Genomic DNA, 23,515 nt, shown 5'->3' with positions numbered 1-23,515 from the left:
GCATAATAATCTAAAGGAGAATGATAAGCACAATCCAAAAATAATGAAAAATACACATGTAAGTAAATTGTTTTTCTATAAATTAAATTTAATATTCATACTTATTTAAAACCGCACAATGTAAAAATACTTAATCAGTGTAATATTCGATGTTGATTTAACCATTTCCGCCGGTTGTAATCAGATACAAGGGTAATTTTGGAAACATATGCATTTTGGTCCATAGGCAAGCCAAGTTATATGATGCGTTATATTGGTCCACGCTTTGACATAGCTCCCATATAACGGTACAACTCGATCTGAATTATTTTGATTTTTTTTTCAAAATAAAAAGTTTCGATTTAGTTTTCAAAAGTATCAACAAGTCGTGTAGAGGTAGCGTGTAAATATCGACATTAAAAAAATGTTGAGCTACTTTCAAGTGACATAGATACCATTTAACGGAAGTTGGAAGACTACACATAACAATAAGAACAATTATATAATTTAAAGATTATACACAACTAAATATTTTGATGTGAGATTTTGAGGGTGAGATGAAAAAACTGCAACCAAATTCAAACTCCTGTCATTTCTACCACTCGTCGGACAGCTGGTTAAATTATTCCAGTGACAGTTCATTATATTGTTTAGAAGCATACAAAAGCATTTTCGTGATGGAATTCAAGCGTGATAGTGTGTTTTCTTTATATTTGGCTGGAAAACCACAAGTGGGCATCGTTAGAGCACTCCAGCATTTAAATATGTATAAATCTTTTGTGTCTCGTACCATCACTCGTTACCGTGACACTGGTACCGTAGCCCGAGGTCAAGGAAGTGGACAGAAAAAAAGAGCAACATCAGCAGAAATGGTTCGAATAGTAAAGAAGCGACTTGATCGAAACCCGCGTCACAGTGGCCGAAAAATTGCTCGTGAGCTGAACATATCGCAATATTCCATTCGGCAAATATTGAAAAATGAGCTCGGGGTAAAGCCATTGAAATTCCAAAAAGTGGAAAAACTTACACCGCAACAGAAAGAAAATAGACTCAAAAGAGCTAAAGAGTTGCTTTGCTTGGGCGATAGTGCCGAATTTAGTTTTCTCCGATGAGAAAACATTCGTTGTCCAGCAGTTTGTAAACAAACAAAATGATCGTGTTTACTTGCCAAAGAGGTCAGCTGAAAATGTGCAACTTCGGTTGGCCACCAGAACTCGAGCGCCGGCCATGCTTATGGAGTGGGCCGCCATAACAGTCGCTGGTCGCCCTCCGCTCGTATTAAACGACCGTCACATCAGAATAAATGCCGAATATTATCGCGAAAATATTCTGGAAGGTGTATTAAAGCCTTGGGCACGCAAACATTTTGGCCGCAGACCTTGGACATTCCAACAGGACTCAAGACCATCGGACTTAGCACGCGCCACCCAATAATGTTTACAAAATGAGGTTCCTCGCTTCATTTCCAGCGCACAATGGCCACCAAAATCTCCGGATACCAATACGTTGGACTATTGTGTCTGGAGTATTTTGGAAGGCAAGGTTGGCACTAAAAAATACCAAAGTGTCGATCATCTCAAGCAAGCGCTTCGCAGGGAATGGGCCAAAATACCGCAGAGCAACATTCGGGCAGCGTGTGATGGTTTCGTTGGCCGTTTGAAGGCCATAATTTGTGCCAAAGGTGACCAATTCGAACAAATCTAAACTTATTCTATAATTTGATGTTATTTCTAACTTTTTTTGCTTTCATTCAATAAAATTTAAAAAAAATTAAATTTATGGCGTTTGACTTTGTTGCCGTTTTTTTGTCTCACCCTCTATTTATTGTAACGTAGTTATAGTTCAGTAGAAAAATCTATTTTGTTATGTTTTTATATCTATTTTATTTTTTTATTTAATGTTATTATTTTATTTTTATTTTGCGGAACCGATTTCTTTTTTCATATTTTATTGAAGCGCATAGTTATGCATATTCATTTTCTGTTCTTTAGATAATATAAACAATTCCGTTTTGCTATAAAGCAAAAAATATTTGTGTTTTTTTTTAAATAATTTACAAGCTACAGATTTTTTGTCGATTTTTAAAATTGCGAACGCCTTGTGACCGTCGACTATCCTGGAAAGATAGTAAGACGTGGCGGAGGGACCAATTGAGGCGCAATAGCGGTTAACATTTGCATGAAATAATCTTCAAACATTAAAGTATACGGATCGTACTATTATTTTAAGGAAGATTTCACTTTTTTTTTAATTTTTTGTTATTTTATTTAATTATTTATATGAATTTTTAATTGTTACCACTGTTTCAAATCCACTATTTCATCTCTCATGTTTCTCTCTTTATTTTTTTAATAAGTTAAATATTTCTCTTTATTCTTTATGTGAGAGCATAAGAGAAAAAACCCAACAAAAACGCAATGTAAATATGGCAACACCATTCTCTTTGTATCTGTTACCTTTCAAAGAAAGTGTATCAACCAGCAGCAGTTGATAGGGAAAACTTGTCGTGCTGAGTTGTGTCGGTGGTGTGTTGAAATAACACATAATTAATTATATTTCTTGGTGTTGTTTTTCGTTCAATACCATCTATGCATGGTTGAGGAATTGGCAAATGCGAAAAAGAATACAAAAAAAAAAGAGTATCGTTTGAAAAACGAGTATTTTTGTGTTGATAACAAAATAAATTACAAGAATATCTAACGTGTTGGTTTAATAATGGAAGTTGCAAGTTTCTGATTTCAATTTTTTGAGTTTCATAACAAAGTTTGCCATATGTTCAAGGACTCTGAAAGTTGATGGAAATTGAAGTGTCTGTGATTGATGTGGTGATAAAAAAATAATTTCCATTGCAATGGGTGTGTAAATGTTCAATAAAAAATGTGTCTTATCAAGGCCAAAGAGTTTTGAAATTATGAAAAAAATGTATTTTATCGAGCCCCGTTGTGATTTTGTGAAAATTATTCATTCTAATTTTAGAAAGCGAAAATGTAAACATCGACAACAACAAAGAAGATGACACTTCAAAATTTCGTGAGGTTGGCGAAGGTGGTGGCGATGGGGATAAAAGTCCCCTAACAAAACAAACACATGTGGATGGTAATGAGAGTGAAGATGCTGATACAGAAGATGCTGAGACAGCGGAAACAATAACAACAATTGGCAATGTCAACAACCAAAAAACAGCTGTTATTGGTGAGGAACAACGACACGACAAAACGGAAGAAGAAAACGAACCAGGTGATGATAAACAACGACAACAACAAATAAAAATAGACAAAGTAGATGTCGATGATGACGATTTGCACGAAACACTTTCATTATTAAAACCGCCGGCCGGTATTACCAATATTGACGAACCACAACCGATACCCGAAACCACAGAAGATGACGACGAAGAATCGACTCTAATCGCGACCAGTTTTGAACGTCCATTCAGTACCCCCTTAGCCCCATTCGATATGGAATTAATGGATAGACTTAAAAAAGAACAAGAAGCAAAACGTCAATCGCTCTCTTCCGAATACAAACGACAGAGATCGAATACATCGCAACGTAAGAGTATAAATGCTGTAGTGGCCACTAACATGTTTTTGGAACATGAAAATCAGTGTTCAGATGGTCGGGGTATTATTGACAGTCAGGCGGCTAAACGAAAAGAAACAAGTGGCGGCAGCGGTTGTGAGCATCATCGTGTTACACCAGCTGATTTAGCGTACACTAACATTGGTGGTGATTCAGAATATCCAGCAACGACAATGGCACATCTGGGCGAGAGGTGAGTTTTGAAGGGGATTTTTTTCTGTTTTTCTTTGTGTTACAATGCGAGACCATTTTTGGGAGATTTATAAACCGTTCATTGCCAAACATCTACAGGTGATTATAAATGAACACATAAAACATGTCTTTGCTTTTGTTATACAAATTTCACTTGAAGTCGTTGTAAATTTTTTTGAAGATGAAGCCAATTATTACCCATTCATTGCTCAAGGCAACAATTGTGGAACTGTAGACAGCGGATAACTGAAATATGCAACAGATTAGCTGACGCGAATCTGACAGCCGTTTGAAATGATTGAATTATCAAACCAAAGGTTATGAGGTTTAGACAAGGTTGCCATGTAACTATTTATTGATCGGATATTGTAACGGATTGGCTCTTTTTAGTGGTTTCCAAAAACAACCATTGAAATTCAGTCACTTTGATCAAAAATAAATAGGGCTTTGATTGGAAAATGTGAACTGAAATATAACCAGGAATACTGGAAACAAAAACCAGTAAGGAAAGGTCTAAAGTCGGGCAGGGCCGACTATATGGTACCCTACACCATTATGCGTATTTTGTACAGCTCCCGTAACAAAGAAAGTTTATGTTGGGAATTTATGTGAAGTAGATCATACCAACTATGAACCTTATTTGAATGCGTATCATGGTTTTAAAGTAGTCAAAACTTGGGAACTATATCCAAATCGGATGAAACATATATATGAGAGCTAAAGCCATATATGAACCGATTTTCACCAAATTTGATGTACATGTTTCTCAAGTTGAATTCGGTCGGATATGTGCCAAAATTTAGGTAATTCGGATTGACATTGGCAATTTAGAGCACAACTAACCCGAAATCGGTAGAAGACATATATGTGAGCTATATCTAAATTTGAACCGATTCTCACCAATTTCAATAGGGTTTGTCCTTGGGGCAAACAAATATTGTTTGGAAAATTTCATCTCAATCAGATAATAAATGCGACCTGCATTTTGTTCACAAGAATACATGGACGGACGGACTGGAAAGCATAAATCAACTCAGAAAGTGATTCTATGAAGATCCTGAAGTAACTATGGATCTATTTCGCTTCATTTTCGATGTTAGGTTAAAGGATGCGCGGTATAAACAACCACTCCAGTCGGAGACCTATTGGCCCATTTTGTTCATCCTAATTTAAGAAAATAGGACAATAGAATAGACAGAAGAGAAGGAAATGAATAACGGACAGTGAATAAGCGAGAATCTGAATAAAGAGTAGAGAAGTTAGTAGGTTTGCATCCACGGTGTATCAGCGTGTCGTCCTTAGCCATTTTAGCCTTCTGGCTAACTTAGGAATGACTGCAGGCTCGATGTCGGAGAGGGAGGATACGTTTGGCAGAATTTGCTTATCCAGTAGCCTCTGTCTCACTCCTATAAGAGCTGGACAGTGGCAGAGTAAGAGCTCCACCGTCTCAGTTTCTTCCTCGTCCTGACAAAGCCTGCAGTATTCAGTGTCGTCAACCCCCATTTGGATGTCATGAATATGAGTGACCTTGATCTCCTTTCGGAGTTGTAAATCATTTCTGGAGACATTACATCCCCTTCCAGTTAGCCAGTGCTAATGCTTATGCAGTACTTGGAAGAAGTGACATAAGGGTGGCTTCACTGAACTCTTAATCTCTAGATCTACTGATTTAGATCCGCGTCTGGCCAATTCATCGGCCGATTCATTGCCAAAAATTTTGCAGTGCCCAGGGACTCAACAGAGTTTGACAAACGATTAAACCTTTTCCAGAGCATTCCTGCATTGCAGATGTGCCATAGATTTAATTGTAAATGAATTTAGAGCCTTCAGGGCCGCTTGACTACCGACATATATAGACACCAGTCCGTCCAGTTCAGTTAGACTTTCACAGTAGACTCCAGCTCCCATTCCAATTTCCATCTTTGACCCATAAGTATAGACAGCTTTACCGTTAAAAGGTGGAGTGTCGCGGGTGCAGATGTCTCTGTTAGGTATATGGATTCCAAGTAGTTCAAGGCTGTGCCAAGGTGATATATAATCGCTAGCTATAGCCTGATTTCCTATGCTTTCCACATACTTGAGAATGTCGGAGTGTCCAAAGGGATGACTCCGCTATTGTCCAAGTTCATTGAATCGCAGGGTACACCAAACAGCTTGTTCCTCTACAAATAAACCTAACGGTTTTAAATTGAGTGTCTAGTGCGAATTAGGGTGTGCCCCTATACCGTTCCTGTTGCAAACAAATGCATAAAGGCATAATACCCTTACCACTATGTGGTTACATTTTACAAGGCTCAATGATTGATTTGCGACATCCATACATTTTGTTTTTCTTTATTTAATTGAACTCTTTCCAATCGTTCAATCAGGTTCTTGATAACCAAAAGGACTCGAAAAAGTCTCAGCAACGCGATTTTCTCAAAAACAATTTTCCAAATGCTAGCTGGGTAACTATGTATTTAAACAAGTAAAGTTACCCGCAAGATCTATTAAACCCTGTGGTTAATCATCAGTAGTAAAAGCGTGCTATAACCTTATAAATATGTCCTGTGTAAACGCACTATTATTTTTGGTTTCCAAGGATCCTCAGGTGAAAAATTATCGAAAAAAAATTCACTGACGTTTTGAATTTAGTGCACATTTTGCAAATTATGGCCTAGTTTTCATTTGGCATTTGTTTACTTTTGCTTCATTCTTATTTACTTGTTGCTTTCTTCAGTTAATTTTATTTATGTACCGATGGTGAAATATATACTGATCTTTCCACTAACAAAATACGAAACAAATTAAATTGTTAGAAATGGTCCAGACGTCCGATAAAGTATTCCATTATGAACCTCTCTTTCTCTGTCCCTTATTCTGTTTTACACAACTGTTGCTCAGTATAATTTGTTTATACGTTTTTGTGGTTATGACGTTTTCTCAGCACTCTCATTTTCACTCTCCCTCTTTTGTAAAACAATACGAGTAAATTGCACTCTGTGTGTGTGCAGGCCCACTGCCTGTTGTTTCAATGGGGCCACATGATGTTTTGTTTATGGTCCTCTTTTTCTCTTGGCTCTCCGCCTCAAGGTAAAACATGTCTTTTGTCAGCGGTGCTCAAGAAGAAATATCTCTTTTCAGTCAAATTTCTCTTTGCTTATTTAAATCAAGAACAAAACAGTGTTAAGTCATTATTTATACAAATATTTGTTATCCATTTGCTTTATAAATTATTTTGGCAAACATTCGTGTTTAAAAACAATTAAATAGAACCGTAAAATATAAAGAAAAACAGAATTTTAATTTTCTCTTAAATTATCTCTTTTTTCTCTTCATGTTCTAGAACACGGTTTTGAGCACCGCTGCTTTTGTTCTCCTTATGCTATTGCGTTTCCCTCTCCCAATTTTATTTGACGTGCGGCTATTGCCGCCTGTGTGAATTTTAGACAAATTTGTGCTGACTTGGCGGAAATACATTCGAAAGAAATACTCATCGGTTTAGTATTATAAAAGACCCCGTTGGGCAAGAGTATTTAAAAACGGCAATGTCGAGACGTGCGTGTTCGACGGGTCGGCGTTAATTTAATAATAAACAAAATAAAAGTGAATTAAATATCAATCAAGTGAAGAAGTGCGACCAAAAATCAAGGTTGCTTCTAATTTTGTCGCCTTTATGTTGTTATATATATGTTGCAATAAAAAGTGTAAATCATTTAGAAAATTTGTAAAAAAAATTAAAAATTTATTAACCACAAAAATTGCAAAAAAAAAAAAAAAAACGAATACAAAAAAATCTCATTTAATACTCCCACCAAAGTTTTATTTTTTTGTTTTTAATTTTTAAGAAAGTGCAAATACTCAATACCACCACTAGTCAGCCATCCACGCATGTGAGTTGGGGTTTTTTATGAACAAAAAAAAAAAATATTTTGTTTTTATGAATCATTTTCTTGGTATATTCAACAAATCACATATTTTTCATTCATTCACATAAGTACATGTATGTGCATAATTGTTATTATTTAATCACATTGTTTGAAATTTGATTTGAATTTATAATTTCATGTTATCTAGGATGTCTTTCTAATTGTTGTGACAAAATTAAACATTTGCTTAAGAAAAATATCTGAAAGAACAAACAAATCGAAGCGCAAAAAAAAAAAAAAAAAAAAACGAGACGGAATAATTAAATATTTGTCTGTGTGAGGTGTTATTATTTATGTTTGTACAACGTTTTGAATTGGATTATAAAACAAGACATGTATACTACACTGAAAGAGAAACGTTTTCGATATGGATAAAAAGTGTTCTCAGCGGTTTTAAGCTGTCCTTCAGAAAAAAATGGTGCTCGACGCTGCCTAATTTTGGTGATTGGATGAGAAAACATGTTTTAAGTCATCTACCAAATCTTCTTAAATACCAAATTAGAAATAATTTCGTGGGTAAATGTTATCAAAATACCGAACATCGGTGGCTAAATATTCAATGTTCTGCTACCGGAGCTAGAACCCATTATGAACTGTAAATACCAATTTTTAGACAAATCTGTAGGAAAATGTGGCAAAAATTATGAAAACACCAAATATAATTATATGGGGGAACTAGAACCGGAACTAGAACCCATTACAAACTACAAATACTAATTTTTAGACAAATCCGTGAAAACATGTGGCAAAAATCATCAAATACCGAATATCGGGAGGTACCCGTTATGACCTATAAATACCAATTTGTGGACAAATTCGTGAAAAAATGTGGCAAAAATAATCAAAATGCCGAATATAGGGAGGTACCGTTATATAGGAGCTATACCAAAACGTGCACCGATACATCTTATTCTCAATACCAATCATCCTAGACACAATACAAATTGTTCTGTCAAATTTTGAAGCTATATCGCGATTGCGACAGACAGACGGACTACGTAAAATCGACGTAGAATTTAATGCTGATCACGACGAATATTTAGGGATGTTACAAGTGGAATGACAAAGGCTGAACTTCATGCCACAAGACATCCGGATAAGAGGAATCTGGCACATAACAACATACCTCTAAACGGTATAGGTGTCTATACCGATGGTTCAAAAATGCGAAAGCCTGAACGTCAGATACTCCTTAACAACAAGTGCGGCGTACAGGCAGAGATCTCTGCTATCATTTTTTACAGCCGATGACCTTCACTTCTTTTGTTCAGGGTGGCACTGTGGAAATAAGGCCTTTTAGAATCCCCCCTCCCCTCTCCCCAAGAAAGACTATCTCCCTGAGACGATTTTCGATTAGAAGTCGTCTTGAGGATTGTGGTTTCCTTGTGGCCCATTTAATGTCTAAATCTTGTAAAATGTAAAGGTTCGGCTGCTATACTCGTAAGTTCTTGGGACATAATTCCCTAAATCATTTTTGTCGCCATTCTAAAATCAGGGAAGAGAATTATACAAACCCGGCATATCAAGTAGCGTTATGGTTAAGTGAATGTCAATAAGGCATTTCGAAAATATTTTAACTAACAATGAAATGCCTTTCATGAAATAAATGTTTCGGATTGTTTAAGATTTTTCTCGATAAAAATACACATTCGTGCAGTAAAAACCCCTCTCAGTAGCCATGTGAAAATCCTCATTGGCGTTGTGACTAATAGAAACGACACTTATATTATAATTAACTATTGTAATTAGACATTTCCGATATTTCCCTTTGTTGACTAAAGTTCAGCTGCTCGGCTACTTTTATTTCATAACATAGTATGTAGCCTAAAGAATAGAATAATCCGCTGCTCATAAGTAACTAAAATTCAAATATAATAAAGCTTTTAGACTAAGAAACCGCGAGCAAAGTTATGTTTTTGTTTTGTTATGTATATTCGACTGTCCATTGTCTGATTTACAGACTGTCTGCCGGTCACAGAAGAAGAAGACGACGAGGAAATACATAATAATTGTTTACAGACAATAAAACAAAGAATCAACACAAAAGCTAATCTTGGATAGATACACTCAAGGAAAAATATGGTATCTAAACCACAACAATCTGCATAGAAGATTAAGCTTCTGTAAATATAACAATGTAGGAATCTAACCTAACAAGCATTGGGAAAGTGAATTGAAATAAAAAGAAAAAACCTTTTACTGTCGCCAAATCAAAATTTATTTAGAGTTTCTAATGGGTTCTACCTCCGGCGGAAGAACATTGTCTTCAGAGCTCATCGTTTTCCTACAGGACATATAACAATTCCTCCCGATATTCGGGAATTAAAAAAATTTAGTGTAATACGGGACTCTACTACATTATCTACCAAAGAAATCTAACCTGCAGGGTGAGATGAAAAAACTGCAACCAACTTCAGACTGCTGTCATTTCTAAGCCACTCGTCCGACATATGTTAGAATTATTCCAGTGACAGCTCATTATATTTTTTACAAGCGTACAAAAGCCTTTTGGTGAGAATTTTCCAGAAAAAGAGTTATTCGTGATGGAATTCAAGCGTGATAGTGTGATTTTTTATCTTTGGCTGGAAAAACCACAAGAGGCTATCGTTAGAGCACTCCAGCATTTAAATGTGAATAAATCTTTTGTGTCTCTTAGCATCGCTCGTTACCGATTTGAAAAGTAAAGAAGCGACTTGATAGAAACCCGCGTCGCAGTGGCCGAAAAATGGCTCATGAGCTGAACATATCGCAATATTCCATTCTTCAAATTTTGAAATATGAGCTCGGGGTAAAGCCATAGGAATTCCAAAAAAGCAGGAACTTACACCGCAACTGAAAGAAAATAGACTCAAAAGAATTTGGTTTTCTCCGATGAGAAAACATTCGTTGTCCAGCAGTTTGTAAACAAACAAAATTATCGTATTTACTTGCCAAGGAGGTCAGATGAAAATGTGCACCTTCGGTTGGCCATCCGAACTCAAGCGCCGGTCATGGTAATGGTGTGGGCCGCCATTACAGCCGATGACCGCTCTCCGCTCGTATTAATCGACCGTGGCACCAGAATAAATGCCGAATATTATCGCGAAAATATTCTGGAGGGTGTATTTATGCATTGGACACGCAAACATTTTGGCCGCAGACCTTGGACATTCCAACAGGACTTAGCACCATCGTACTCAGCACGTGCGAGGTTCCTCGCTTCATTTCCAGCCCACAATGGTCACCAAAATCTTCGGATACGAATCCGTTGTACTATTGTGTCTGGAGTATTTTGGAAAGCAAGTTTGGAACTAAAAAATACCAAAGTGTCGATAACCTCAAGCAAGCGCTCCGCCGGGAATGTGCCAAAATACCGCAGGGTAACATTCGAGCCGCTTGTGACGGTTTCATTGGCCGTTTGAAGGCCATAACTCGTGCCAAAGGTGACCAATTCGAACAAATCTAAACTTATTCTAAAATTTGATGCTAAAAAAAATGTAAAAATTATGGCGTTTTACTTTGTTTCAGTTTTTTTTTATCTCACCCTGTATTGTCCATTATGACGTTATCCCTGACAAAAACTTTGCAACATGTCTGCCATTGACGCAATCTATGTTTACCCCCTTCTCCATTTATAAACATAAATCACTTTGAATCCTTAGAGACGGCTGACAGCATAGGAAAATAGGTCACCAACATTATTGTTTTCATGGTTATGGCTATTGCTATGGAGGGTGGAGTTTTGTTGTTATAAATGTTGAAATTTTCTTCCTTGCTGTTATTATGTTTGCGCCACACGCCAGGCTATTCCAGATTAGCAAAGGCGCCAATGTCGTGTTTATGGAGTCGCATGTATCAGACATTGACATATTTCCATTGATGACTTTTTAACTATAAAATAATGATGACTTGTTGAGGGTTGTGATGTCACAAAATGGGAATTTTAATGGGACTAGATGTCCTTAAAGATTATCGTTTGATATTGCCAACAATATGGAACATAAAGATAAAATATGTGAAAATATTAAAACAAATGCAGGAAAAGAACGCAGAGGAGGCTATATATATTAGAAAGTTGTGACAGAATTAAATAAAAACAAGAAAGCAAAGGCTACAGTCGAGCGGGGCCGACCGTTGAATACCCTACAACACTATAATAAACCATACAGTTTATATAGGCGAGATACTCGAAAGAACTCCACAAGATATTGCGGCAAATAATAAAAGAAAACCATCAGGTTCCGTTCTCTAATTTTCGAATAATAGCAACTTAAACTAATTTTCTCATTTCCAATTTATTGGTAGATTTCAACCCCTAAATATATTGCGATCATCTCCAAAAAGAGTAGGCTTCTATTCTGACCCTCATCGTATACCCATGGATCGGGCCATAAATGCGATATGTATATGAAATCCTGATATCCTAACTACTTAGTTTTGTTAGCTGTAGAAATATTACCAAATGTTTAATTCAAAAAAAAAATGATAATATGCCAAAAATATGACAAAATTGAAAAAATATGAGAAAAATTTACAAAATCAATATTTTCACCTTTAGAGAGATATTTTTATGCGATTTTTTAGACGTTTTTTTTTCCTGCCAAGATGCCATTCTCAATAAATGAGAACTATCGAAATCAGTTCAGCCGTTCTCGACATATAAGAGATTTTTCAAGCATATCTTCTTTGATAAACATATATATCGCACATATTTTGCTATATATCTGATTTCTTGGACGTTAACATCAATGAAAAGATCAGAAGTAACCTAGTCATGGCTTTGTGATTTCGCCTGGATTTAAAATATTCGCGGTTTAATGAAAAATTTTGAATTTTTTCAACACAAAAGATATGGTCTATTTTACCCGCTAAATATTATCCGATGACCACCCAAATTGGTAGGCTTCTTCCCCGCCCTAAACTCTAGCTACATGCGAAATTCCGCGTCGATTGGTCTTTAATTGTATAGCTACTGCAAAATCCGACATTTTTTCAGTATTTGATCCATTTTAACCCCTAAACATTTGGCGATCATCTCCAAAAGAAATAGGCTTCTATTCTGACCCTAACCCCAACTTCGTGCAAAATTTCGTAAGGATCGGGCCATAATTGCGACCTGTAGCGTGATTACAAATTAACATGGACAGACGGACGGACGGACATACATAGCTAGATCGACTCAGCTCGGCGAGCTAGGAAGATCCATATATACTTTCCTATGTGGGAAATCAATATTTCGAGGTGTTACATAATTTTTGGCCCAATCAAACGTATAATACCCCCAACACATAGTGTTGTAGGGTATAACAATTTAAAAAGCATCAGTCGGTTTTGCCAACAGATGCATACCCTTAGCCAATGTACGATTATTTAAAAATATTTTGACTTCTGTTATGATTATTCAAATGTTTAACCACTTATGGAGTAGGTTCCGAAGGAATGGTCTAACATTGGGCATTTCGTATCAGACCTAAATAAATATGATATAAATATTGCGACGTGTCAGATTTGGACTATATTGGTAGCTTCCTTCACTTTACATGACATATATGATAATTTTTAGAAAATGTTAACATTTGCATGAGGTACCAGGTATAGTCGAACGAAGTATTTCATTTTCATGATTCATCTAATTCATATAAATATATTGGTATGGGCAATATTACAAGGAAATCGAACATTTATATCCAATTTATGGAAAATCATAAATTCCATATTCATCTCAGGTTTCTGGCAAATAGAGATATATTTATATATAGCAAGTTGTAAAGAATTGCTGACTTGTTTCGCAAGTTATGACAGATAAAAGTATTAGAAATTGTGACCTTTTGTGAGTGAGGTACCGAAGAGGTTCATAGATATATACCATCGGCACAACAGATATTGTGTTACCAAAAATGTTTGTATGGGTGAAATTTGAAAAAATCTTGAACCCTATGTGGGGCAGATCTTGTGTTGATGGACGTATTGAGATGTACCAAGTTTTGAATGTAATCGAATGTTAATTTCGCTTTTAATGGGCTTCATGGATATTCATAATTTTGAGCCTTTGTGGGGGAGGTACCAGAAGGAGTGGACCGATTCGACAGATCTTTTGTTAGTAGAAATAATGGAGTGTATGAAATATAAAGAGAACCCGATAATTATTTCGGCTGTTATAAACGTTTGATTTTTTCAAAACTTTGACCCATTGTGGTGCAGGTATTAGAAGGAATGGTCCGATCTCTATCGTTTTTATAACTTATCCTGTGTTGATAGAAATAGTAGGATGTGCCAAGTCTGAATGTTTAAATGAAATGAAATGTTTTTGAGTTTTATGAGCTTAATGGATATTCAACATTTCGACCTTTTGTGGGGGAGGTACTAGAAGGAGTGGACCGATAACAACAATCTTAACAACAGATCTTGGGTTTATAAAAATATTGGAATGTGTGCAAATTTAAGACAATCGGATTCTTACATCACATTTTATAAGAGTTGTAATTATTCAAAATGTTGACCCTTTCTTGGAGAGGCACTTAATAGAGTGGACTATATTATCCATTTTTAAAACTGACCTAGAACTAACGCAAATATTAGAATTTGCAAAGTTGAAGCAAAATCGGATTATTGCTACTCTTTCTGTGCAGAAAATATATTTTTTTGTTATTGAAAATCCGACATTTTGTGGGGGAGGTACCAAAAGGAATGGACCGATGTGTTCTATATTAACACCAGACCTTGGGTTAATAAAATTATTAGGATGTGTTAAATTTGAGGATAATCGGGCTGTTACATCACATTTTATGAGAGTTGTATTTATTCAAAATTTTGACCCTTTCTGGGGGAGTTACTTGGTAGAATGGACCGATATTGTTCAATCTTGCACCTGACCAAAATCGGATTATCGTTTCTCTTTCTGTGCAAAAAATATTTTTTGAAAATTTAGACCTTTTGTAGGGGAGGTACCAGAAGGAGCGGACCGATATATTCCATCTTATCAGCAGACCTTGGGTTGATAAAAATATTGGAATGTGTGAAATTTGTGAAGACAATCGGACTCTTACATCATATTTTACAAATGTTGTAATTATTCAAAATTATTGACCCTTTGTGGGGGAGGTACTTGATGGAGTAGACCGATATTGTCCATTTTAGCGCCTGACGTAGCACTGGTGCAAGTACTAGGATTTGAAAAGTTGGACCAAAATCGGATTATGGTTTCTCTTTCTGTGTTTGACAAAAATATTACGATGTACCAAGTTTGTACCAAATGGGATACTCCCTTCAAGAAATTTTGAAATTTTCAAAAAGTAAAGTCCTTAAAAAATTCTGTTAAAATTTTAAAAATACCGAATATAGCCGTTATATTGGGGTCTATACGACGTGGACCTACATAGGCCTTGTTTGTCATAAGCCATTACCATATTCAAATTCGAAACTTGAAATAAACGGTGAATAATGTAGCTAAAATCATCAAAATATCGTATATAGAAGGTACCGTTATATCGGAGCTGTGCGAAGACCTAGACCAGCATGGACAATTTTCTGTCACAGGCTATAGCATCCATTACGAACGACAAATACGACATCTCAAAAAATTTCGGTGGGTATTATACCTACCGAATATAGGGAGGTACTAATATATGGGACCTATACGAAGACCTGTACCTGCATATACAATTTTCTGTCACAGACTGTAGTTTCCATTACGAACTCTGAATACGTAATTTGAAACAATTCCGTTAAATAATGACGCTAGAATCATGAAAATACCGAATTTTGGGAGGTACCGTTTTATGGGGGCTATACGAAGACGTGGACCTGCACAGACAATTTTCTGTCATAGGCGGTAGTATCCATTACGAATCTCAAATACCAAATTTGAAAAAATTCCGGTAAATAATGTCGCTAAAATCATCAAAATACCGAATATCGGACGGTGCCGTTATATGGGGGCTATACGAAGACGTGGACCTGCAATTTTCTGTCGTAGGCTGCAGTATCCATTTCGAACTTCAGATACCAAATTTGAAACAATTCCGATGAATAATGTCGCTAAAATCATGAAAATGCCAAATATCGGGAGGTACCGTTGTATGGGGGCTATACGAAGGCGTGGACCTGCACAGATAATTTTCTGTCATATGCTGTAGTATCCATTTCGAACTTCAAATACCAAAGTTGAAACAATGCCGATGAATAATGTCGCTAAAATCAGCAAAATACCGAATATCGGGAGGTACTTATATATGGGAGCTAAACCTAAATGGCCCATTTGCGAACTTAACCTGCCTACTGGAAAAATATACACGTGTGCAAAATTTTAGCCTTCTATCTCAATTCCTTAGAAAGATAGCGTGATTACAACAGACAGACTGACAGACGGACATGGCTAAATCGTACTAGAATTTTACGCTGATCAAGAGTATATATACTTTGTTGGGTCTGACATGAGTATTTCGAAGAGTTACAAGCGGAATGACAAAATTAATATACCCTCCATAGTAGGGTGCAGGGTATAAAAACCGTTCTCGTTAAAATAGTTTGACTAATAGTCACGTTTTGGCATAGGAGCCACTTAACAGTCTCTCTTAAGGGAGTTGGTAGCATTTTGATTTTTTTGTTCATAATTCGCAGAAAATCTTTTCCCACAGATGACAGCTTCATTTTTGGGGAATTTTAAAGGTCTTGGTCGAATGTGATTTCCCCAAAAATATACTCTAAGGAACCAATTGTCTTATAAATGTACACAATTCTCCATAAATTTAATACCACTGATCATCAAACATTTAAATTTTTCACAAAAGATTGCAACAGTTTACATTCTGAAATTTCACACAATTCCGCTAATGAATTAGCACACCATCTATTTACCATTTTTGTAGCAATTTTTGTTTAAACTAAAACAATTTGTTTTCGATTCTATTTCAGTTTTCACCGAGACAGCACAACATCGACACTGTTGCTACAAGACGAAGAATCTCGACAATCTGGCCGTATTGTTAGTGCTACCAGCAACAACAGCAACAACAACAATCATACAAATCATCAAAACTACCTCAGCAACAATCATCATCGCCATCATCAGTATCCTCGCAAATCTCCTGCCACTGAAGAGTTGCCAATGACTCCCTTAGCTCCATTTCAAGAACCAACCGATGACGATATAAATCCTCCAAATGATTTCTACATGAAATGTGAAAAGAATCCATCGTTATTTTTCGACGATGGTGTGCGTTCGATTGATTTTGTACTGGTCTATAAAATTAATCCACAGCCAAATGTGGAGGATCAACATGAAGAGAAACGGCACATATTCGAAATGAATCTCCTGTCCGAGGGTCTGGAAATTGAAAGGGCCTGTAAGGAGAAGGAACAGATCTATTTTGTTAAGGTAGGTGGAAATTGTATTTATAGCTGGAAAAGAAATATATAAATTTGTATGGTTTTTGTTTCCAGGTCCATGCCCCATTGGAGGTGTTACGTCGTTATGCGGAAATTCTTAAGTTACGCATGCCCATGAAAGAGGTAAGCGAACTGGAGTGTGAAATTGCAAAAGAAAGCGTCTGGGTTTGTGTGTCAAATATTAATATATGTGTCAAAATTGTTTGCTTTTTTCTTTCGAAATCTGTGTTTCCTGAATTTCCATACTCTCCTGAAGAAATAACGAAATTAATGGTTTTAAAGAGGATAAATCAATGTGTTGAAAAATGAAATATGAAATATGCAATTTAAGACATCTGGATATAAGTTTTGGATTCATTTTCTGTAGTTCCTCTACATAGAATGGACTTTGTACGTCTTTCCCGTAAAAAGGAGATCTACGGGGAGAGATAAAAAACTGCAACAAAGTCAAAAGCCATAACTTTTACATTTTTTTTTTAAATTTTATTGAATGAAAGAAAAATATTCGAAAATAGTATCAAACTTTGGAATATGTATGGATTTGTTCGAATTGGTCACCTTTTGGCCTTCAAACGCCAACGAAATCGCCACACGCTGCCCGAATGCTGTTCTGCGGTATTTTGGCCCATTCCCGGCGAAGCGCTTGCTTGAGGTGATCGACTTTTTGGTATTTTTTAGTGCCAACCTTGCTTTCCAAAATACTCCAGAGACAATAGTCCAACGGATTGGTATCCGGAGATTTTGGTGGCCATTGTTCGCTGGAAATGAAGCGAGGAACCTAATTTTGTACCCATTCTTGGGTGGCGCGTGCTGAGTGCGATGGTGCTGAGCCCTGTTGGAATGCCCAAGGTCTGCGGCCAAAATATTTGGGTGCCCAAGGCTTTAATACACCCTCCAGAATATTTTCGCGATAATATTCTGATGCCACGGCTAATACGAGCGGATAGCGACCATCGGCTGTTATGGCGGACCATGGCCGGCGCTTGAGTTCTGGTGGCCAACCGAAGGTACCAATTTTCAGCCGACCTCTTTGGCAAGTAAACACGATCATTTTGTTTGTTTACAAATTGCTGGACAACGAGTGTTTTCTCATCGGAGAAAAGCAAATTCTGAAGTTCACCACTTTCGGCTAAGCGAGATTTGCTTCGCTCATTGCTTAGCTCGTTTCAGTCTATTTTCTTTCTGTTGCGTTGTAAGTTTAATGGCTTTACCCCGAGCTCATTTTTCAATATTTGCCGAATGGATTATTGCGATATGTTCAGCTCACGAGCCATTTTTCGGCCACTGCGACGCGGGTTTCGATCAAGTCGCTTGTTTACTTTTCGAACCATTTCTGCTGATGTTGCTGTTTTCTTCCGTCCACTTCCTTGACGTCGGGCTACGCTACCAGTCTCACGGTAACGAGTGATGTTACGAGACACAAAAGATTTATTCACATTTAAATGCTGGAGTGCTCTAGGGATAGCCACATGTGGTTTCCAGCCAAACATAAAGATATCACGCTTGAGTTTCATCACGAATAACTTTTTTTCTGGAAAATTTTCACCAAAATGCTTTTGTACGCTTGTAAACAATATAATGAGCTGTCACTGAAATAATTTTAACAGCTGTCGGACGAGTGGCTTAGCAATGACAGCAGTCTGAAGTTGGTTGCAGTTTTTTTCATCTCATTCTGTACATCATTCTTCTTATGCATTGATATATCCTCTTCCCAAATTTAACTTTGAACTTTATTATTTAACAGGAAACGAACTTTGTATAACAGTTTAGTAACTATATCTGTTATATCCCCTTGTGTCGTTCTGTTTCTCTTTTAGTGTTTTATTTTAATTTTTAATATTTTTATTTTTATTCGATCTCTATCTCCTTCCATCTCCTATCCGAGCATTTTTTTATTTTATAATTATTTATTATTATGATTATTTCTTTATTTTATTTATAGTTAACATGCAACGTGAAATTATTATCGAAATACAGTCGGCTGCGTTACGCAGCCCAATACATTTCAAAAAAGGTTTGAAATGTTTTTCCATTTGCATCAGATCTCCACGGTGTACATTGTCCTCTTTGAATTGTTTCTTTTTGTATTCTTCGCTCACCTGCAAATCATTTGTGTTTCATTCGAATCAGGCGGAATAGTTTCAAAATTATATTAACAAAAAAACATGTTTGGTCCCCATCGCGTTCATAACTTTGTTTTCATATGCAATAGCTTCAATTATGTTCTTTTGTTGAGAGCTTTGGTTCAAATCACTGTTTTCATCTCTCCAAAATTCTGTGATGCAATTTTGAATTACAAATTGCATTCGAGTTGAAAATAAATATTAAGTAGAGTATATCGCTTCCCTGTGAATCATTATCATCGATATGGGAATAATAATGAAAGCAAACCCTACTGATGATACTGACTCTAACAACAGCGAGTCGATGTATTCCACTCCTGACCTGAACTCAAAAACGTATTTGTTTATTTATTTTGTTTGAATTAGTTCTTGGGCATGTTAGTTCTGGTTGACAATTTCATGCTTTTCAGTCGGAGGCAGACAAGTCAGAGAGAGAAAATTGAATGAGAAAAATCCACTCTCTCTCTCTTTCGTCCTGTCACACACAATCATGACAGGGACTTGCGGTGTCTGACTCCCCGACTGCAACAATTTCTTCTTCGCTTTTACTAACTCCATTTAATTTTCCATTTAGATTCCTGGTATGTCGGTGGTGAATCGCTCAACTAGCAGTGTATTTTCTAGTCTAAAAGGTTTAATCAAGTTCTTCATGAGGCATATCTATGTCGACGAACGGAATTTTCCTCGACGCGCACAACGTTTTACTGCCATCTACAGTCGGGATAAAGAATATCTGTGAGTATTATATTTGTGAGAGATTTTTTTTAATACAAACCTTTTTATAGAGAAGAGAAGATAAACTCTGCAGGAGATCTATGAAAAGAATTGCTGACCGTCTATGGGACTAAACTCTATTAGAAATCCTATAGGCTCAAAAACTGGCCCCATTTTAAGAAGACCTACTGAAGACCTAGTAACTTTTAATGAGAAGACCAGCTGGCTTTCTGGGTTGCGGTTAAAAGGCTTTCTATGAGAATTCGAAACGACATTCTATGAGAAGACCAAACTGGTCTTCTAAGAGAAGACTATGTGGCATTTAAGAGAAGATTATGTAGTCTTCAAATCAGACCAACTGGTTTTTTCAAAGAAGACCTACTGGTTGTCTATGTTAAGACCAATTGGTCTTTTAAGAGAAGACCAATTGGTCTTTTAAGAGAAGACCAACTGGTATTCTATGAAAAGGCTAACTGGCCTTCTATGAAAACGCTAACTGGTCTTCTATGAGAAGACCAACTGGCCTTCCATGAGAAGACCAACTGGCCTTCTATGAGAAGACCAACTGGCCTTCTATGAGAAGACCAACTGGTCTTCTATGAGAAGACCAACTGGTCTTCTATGAGAAGACCAACTGGCCTTCTATGAGAAGACCAACTGGCCTTCTATGAGAAGACCAACTGGCCTTCTGTGAGAAGACCAACTGGCCTTCTATGAGAAGACCAACTGGCCTTCTATGAGAAGACTAACTGGTCTTCTATGAGAAGACCAACTGGTCTTCTATGAGAAGACCAACTGGCCTTCTATGAGAAGACCAACTGGCCTTCTATGAGAAGACCAACTGGCCTTCTATGAGAAGACCAACTGGTCTTCTTTTAGAAGAGGAATTGGTCTTCTATGAAAATACTAACAGGTCTTCTATGAGAAGATTTACTAATCTTCTATGAGAAGACCTACTGATTTTCTAAACTGACCTTCTAAGAAAAGACTAACTGCCCTTCTATGGGAAGACCAATGGACCTTCTATGAGAAGAATAACTGGTATTCTATGAGAAGACGAACTGGTGTTCTTAGGGAAGATGAACTGGTCTTCTAAGAAAAAAACAAACTGGTCTTCAATGAGAGGACCAACTGACCTCTAGAAGAAGATTAACTGTTCTTTTGAAAAAGACCTTTTTGTATTCTACGAGAAAAGCATCTGGGCTTTTAAGATAAGATGTTCGGGTCTTCAAAAAGAAGATCTACTGGTCTTCTATGAGAAGACCGATAGACCATCAATAAGAAGATCAACTAGCCTTCTATGAGAAGATCAAGCGGACTTCAATAAGAAGATTTTCTTCGGAAAGTCCAAATAGACTCTAGAACGGCTTCAGATCGTCTATATCTAATATCCCAGCATGGTTTCAGATCGTCTATGTCTAGACTCCCTGGCCTCTCGACTTCAACTCGTGTTTATTTAGACTCCCTGGCCTCTCGACTTCAGCTCGTCTTTATTTAGACTCCCTGGCCTCTCGGCTTTAGCTCGTCTTTATTTAGACTCCCTGGCCTCTCGGTTTCAGCTCGTCTAAATTTAGACTCCCTGGCCTCTCGGCTTCAGCTCGTCTATATTTAGACTTCCTGGCCTCTCGGCTTCAGCTCGTCTATATTTAGACTTCCTGGCCTCTCGGCTTCAGCTCGTCTATATTTAGACTCCCTGGCCTCTCGGCTTCATCTTGTCTATATTTAGACTCCCTGGCCTCTCGGCTTCAGCTCGTCTATATTTAGACTCCCTGGCCTCTCGGCTTCAGCTTGTCTATATTTAGACTCCCTGGCCTCTCGGCTTCAGCTCGTCTATATTTAGACTCCCTGGCCTCTCGGCTTTAGCTCGTCTTTATTTAGACTCCCTGGCCTCTCGGTTTCAGCTCGTCTATATTTAGACTCGCTGGCCTCTCGGCTTCAGCTTGTCTATATTTAGACTCCCTGGCCTCTCGGCTTCAGCTCGTCTATATTTAGACTCCCTGGCCTCTCGGCTTCAGCTTGTCTATATTTAGACTCCCTACCCTCTCGGCTTCAGCTCGTCTATATTTAGACTCCCTGGCCGCCCTGGCCGCCGTCATGTCTAGACACCCTGGCCTCTCGGCTTCATCTCGGGCCATCTGACACTTCTCTGCTCACACTTTCTGATTTTTTTCTATGTCAAGACTCCTTTGTCTGTCTTCAGCTTTTCTGTACCTAGACTCCCTGGCCTAGCTTCAGCTGATACATCTAGGCATTTTGGCCCGTAGCCTGCCTTTAACTGGTCCAAATGTAGTCTCGTTATCCTGATATCTACTTTTCTTTGTGAAGACTCTGCGGCTAAGATTTAACTCACCTGTATGTAGACTCTCTGGGCCGTTTCAGATCACCAATAAATACATCGTCCATTCAGATCATCGCTGAAGACTCTCTGATGCGTAGTATCCATTGTTTCTCATAGTTTTACTTTACTTCTAATATTTTTCAGATTCGATATACGACAGGATAATTTCTTTACACCCGCCGTCCGTTCACGCATTGTACAGTTCATATTGGATCGCCAGCGTTTCACGCCAAAGAGTAAAGATGAAATGGCCTTTGGCATTGAGAGAATGGTGGCCTCAAATATCTATTGTGCTGGATATCCATTACATGATGTAAGTTGTGGACACATTTTTGAGAATTTCAAAATAATATTTGATTTGTTTTTTATCTCCTTTTCAGGGTGAAGTTACTGAAAAGAATACAATGCGCCATACCCTCTACACCCATTGGGCTTCCGTACGAAAATGGTATCGTTATCAACCCCTGGACTATATCAAAGAATATTTTGGTGTAAAAATTGGATTATATTTTGCCTGGTTGGGATTTTACACATATATGTTGTTGCTGGCATCGGTGGTGGGGGTGTTTTGTTTTATCTATTCCTGGTCAACGCTCAAAGATTTTGAACCTGTGTAAGAAGTGGAAGATATACTGAGTGGGAATTAGTTATTAATATTAGTTTTGTTTTACAGAAAAGAAATATGCGGTGGCAAAAAGAACATCACTATGTGTCCGCTGTGTGAATGGTGTGATTTTTGGGACCTGAAAGAAACCTGTTTTTATGCCAAAATCTCCTATTTAATCGATAATCCAAGTACGGTATTCTTTGCCGTATTTATGTCCTTTTGGGCCACGCTATTTTTGGAGCTGTGGAAACGTTATTCTGCTGAAATAACACATCGTTGGGATTTGACGGGTTTCGATGTCCATGAGGAACATCCGCGTCCCCAGTATTTAGCCAAATTACAACATTTACCCCATACTCGAACCGATTATGTTACAAACATGCGGGAACCAACAGTGCCATTCTGGCGCATGAAATTGCCAGCAGCTGTTTTTAGTTTTTCCATGGTTTTACTTTTGGTAGCACTGACATTGGTTGCGGTATTGGCGGTAGTTGTTTATCGCATGGCAACGATGGCTTCATTGATGTTGCGCAAAACGAATCCAATGAATACATCAAGTGCCATTGTGTTGGCTACCTCATCGGCGGCGTTTTTGAATTTATGTATGCTCTATGTACTTAATTATGTAAGTAGAAGGGAGAGTAGATGAGTTCCCCTTGGTCCTAACTAACATTTTTCCTCGAATGATATTTCTACCCCAAAAAGA

At 37.3% G+C, this 23,515-nt stretch overlaps 1 protein-coding gene across 5 annotated transcripts in view; it reads left to right on the top strand.

The window, feature by feature from the left end:
• Nucleotides 1-2,459: 2,459 nt before the first annotated feature.
• LOC101894711 (anoctamin-2) overlaps nucleotides 2,460-23,515 on the top strand; it is a 38,715-nt gene continuing 17,659 nt past the window's right edge. The window contains exons 1-9 of one of the 5 annotated variants that reach the window (XM_020037157.2): nucleotides 2,460-2,834; nucleotides 2,956-3,754; nucleotides 16,554-17,016; nucleotides 17,082-17,150; nucleotides 18,970-19,041; nucleotides 19,725-19,885; nucleotides 22,347-22,515; nucleotides 22,583-22,815; nucleotides 22,876-23,434. In XM_020037157.2, the coding sequence (XP_019892716.1) occupies nucleotides 2,831-2,834; nucleotides 2,956-3,754; nucleotides 16,554-17,016; nucleotides 17,082-17,150; nucleotides 18,970-19,041; nucleotides 19,725-19,885; nucleotides 22,347-22,515; nucleotides 22,583-22,815; nucleotides 22,876-23,434 (2,529 nt within the window). In that variant the 5' untranslated portion in view covers nucleotides 2,460-2,830. Of the gene's footprint in view, nucleotides 2,835-2,955; nucleotides 3,755-7,143; nucleotides 7,626-16,553; nucleotides 17,017-17,081; nucleotides 17,151-18,969; nucleotides 19,042-19,724; nucleotides 19,886-22,346; nucleotides 22,516-22,582; nucleotides 22,816-22,875; nucleotides 23,435-23,515 lie in introns of those variants that run through there. The other 4 variants (XM_005184689.4, XM_020037158.2, XM_005184690.4 and 1 more) reach the window with 4 other exon arrangements.

This window comes from Musca domestica, unplaced genomic scaffold (genome assembly GCF_030504385.1).
Source record: "Musca domestica strain aabys unplaced genomic scaffold, Musca_domestica.polishedcontigs.V.1.1 24, whole genome shotgun sequence".
Classification (NCBI taxonomy): Eukaryota; Metazoa; Arthropoda; class Insecta; order Diptera; family Muscidae; genus Musca; species Musca domestica.
This window is presented reverse-complemented; position numbering and strand designations above follow the sequence as displayed.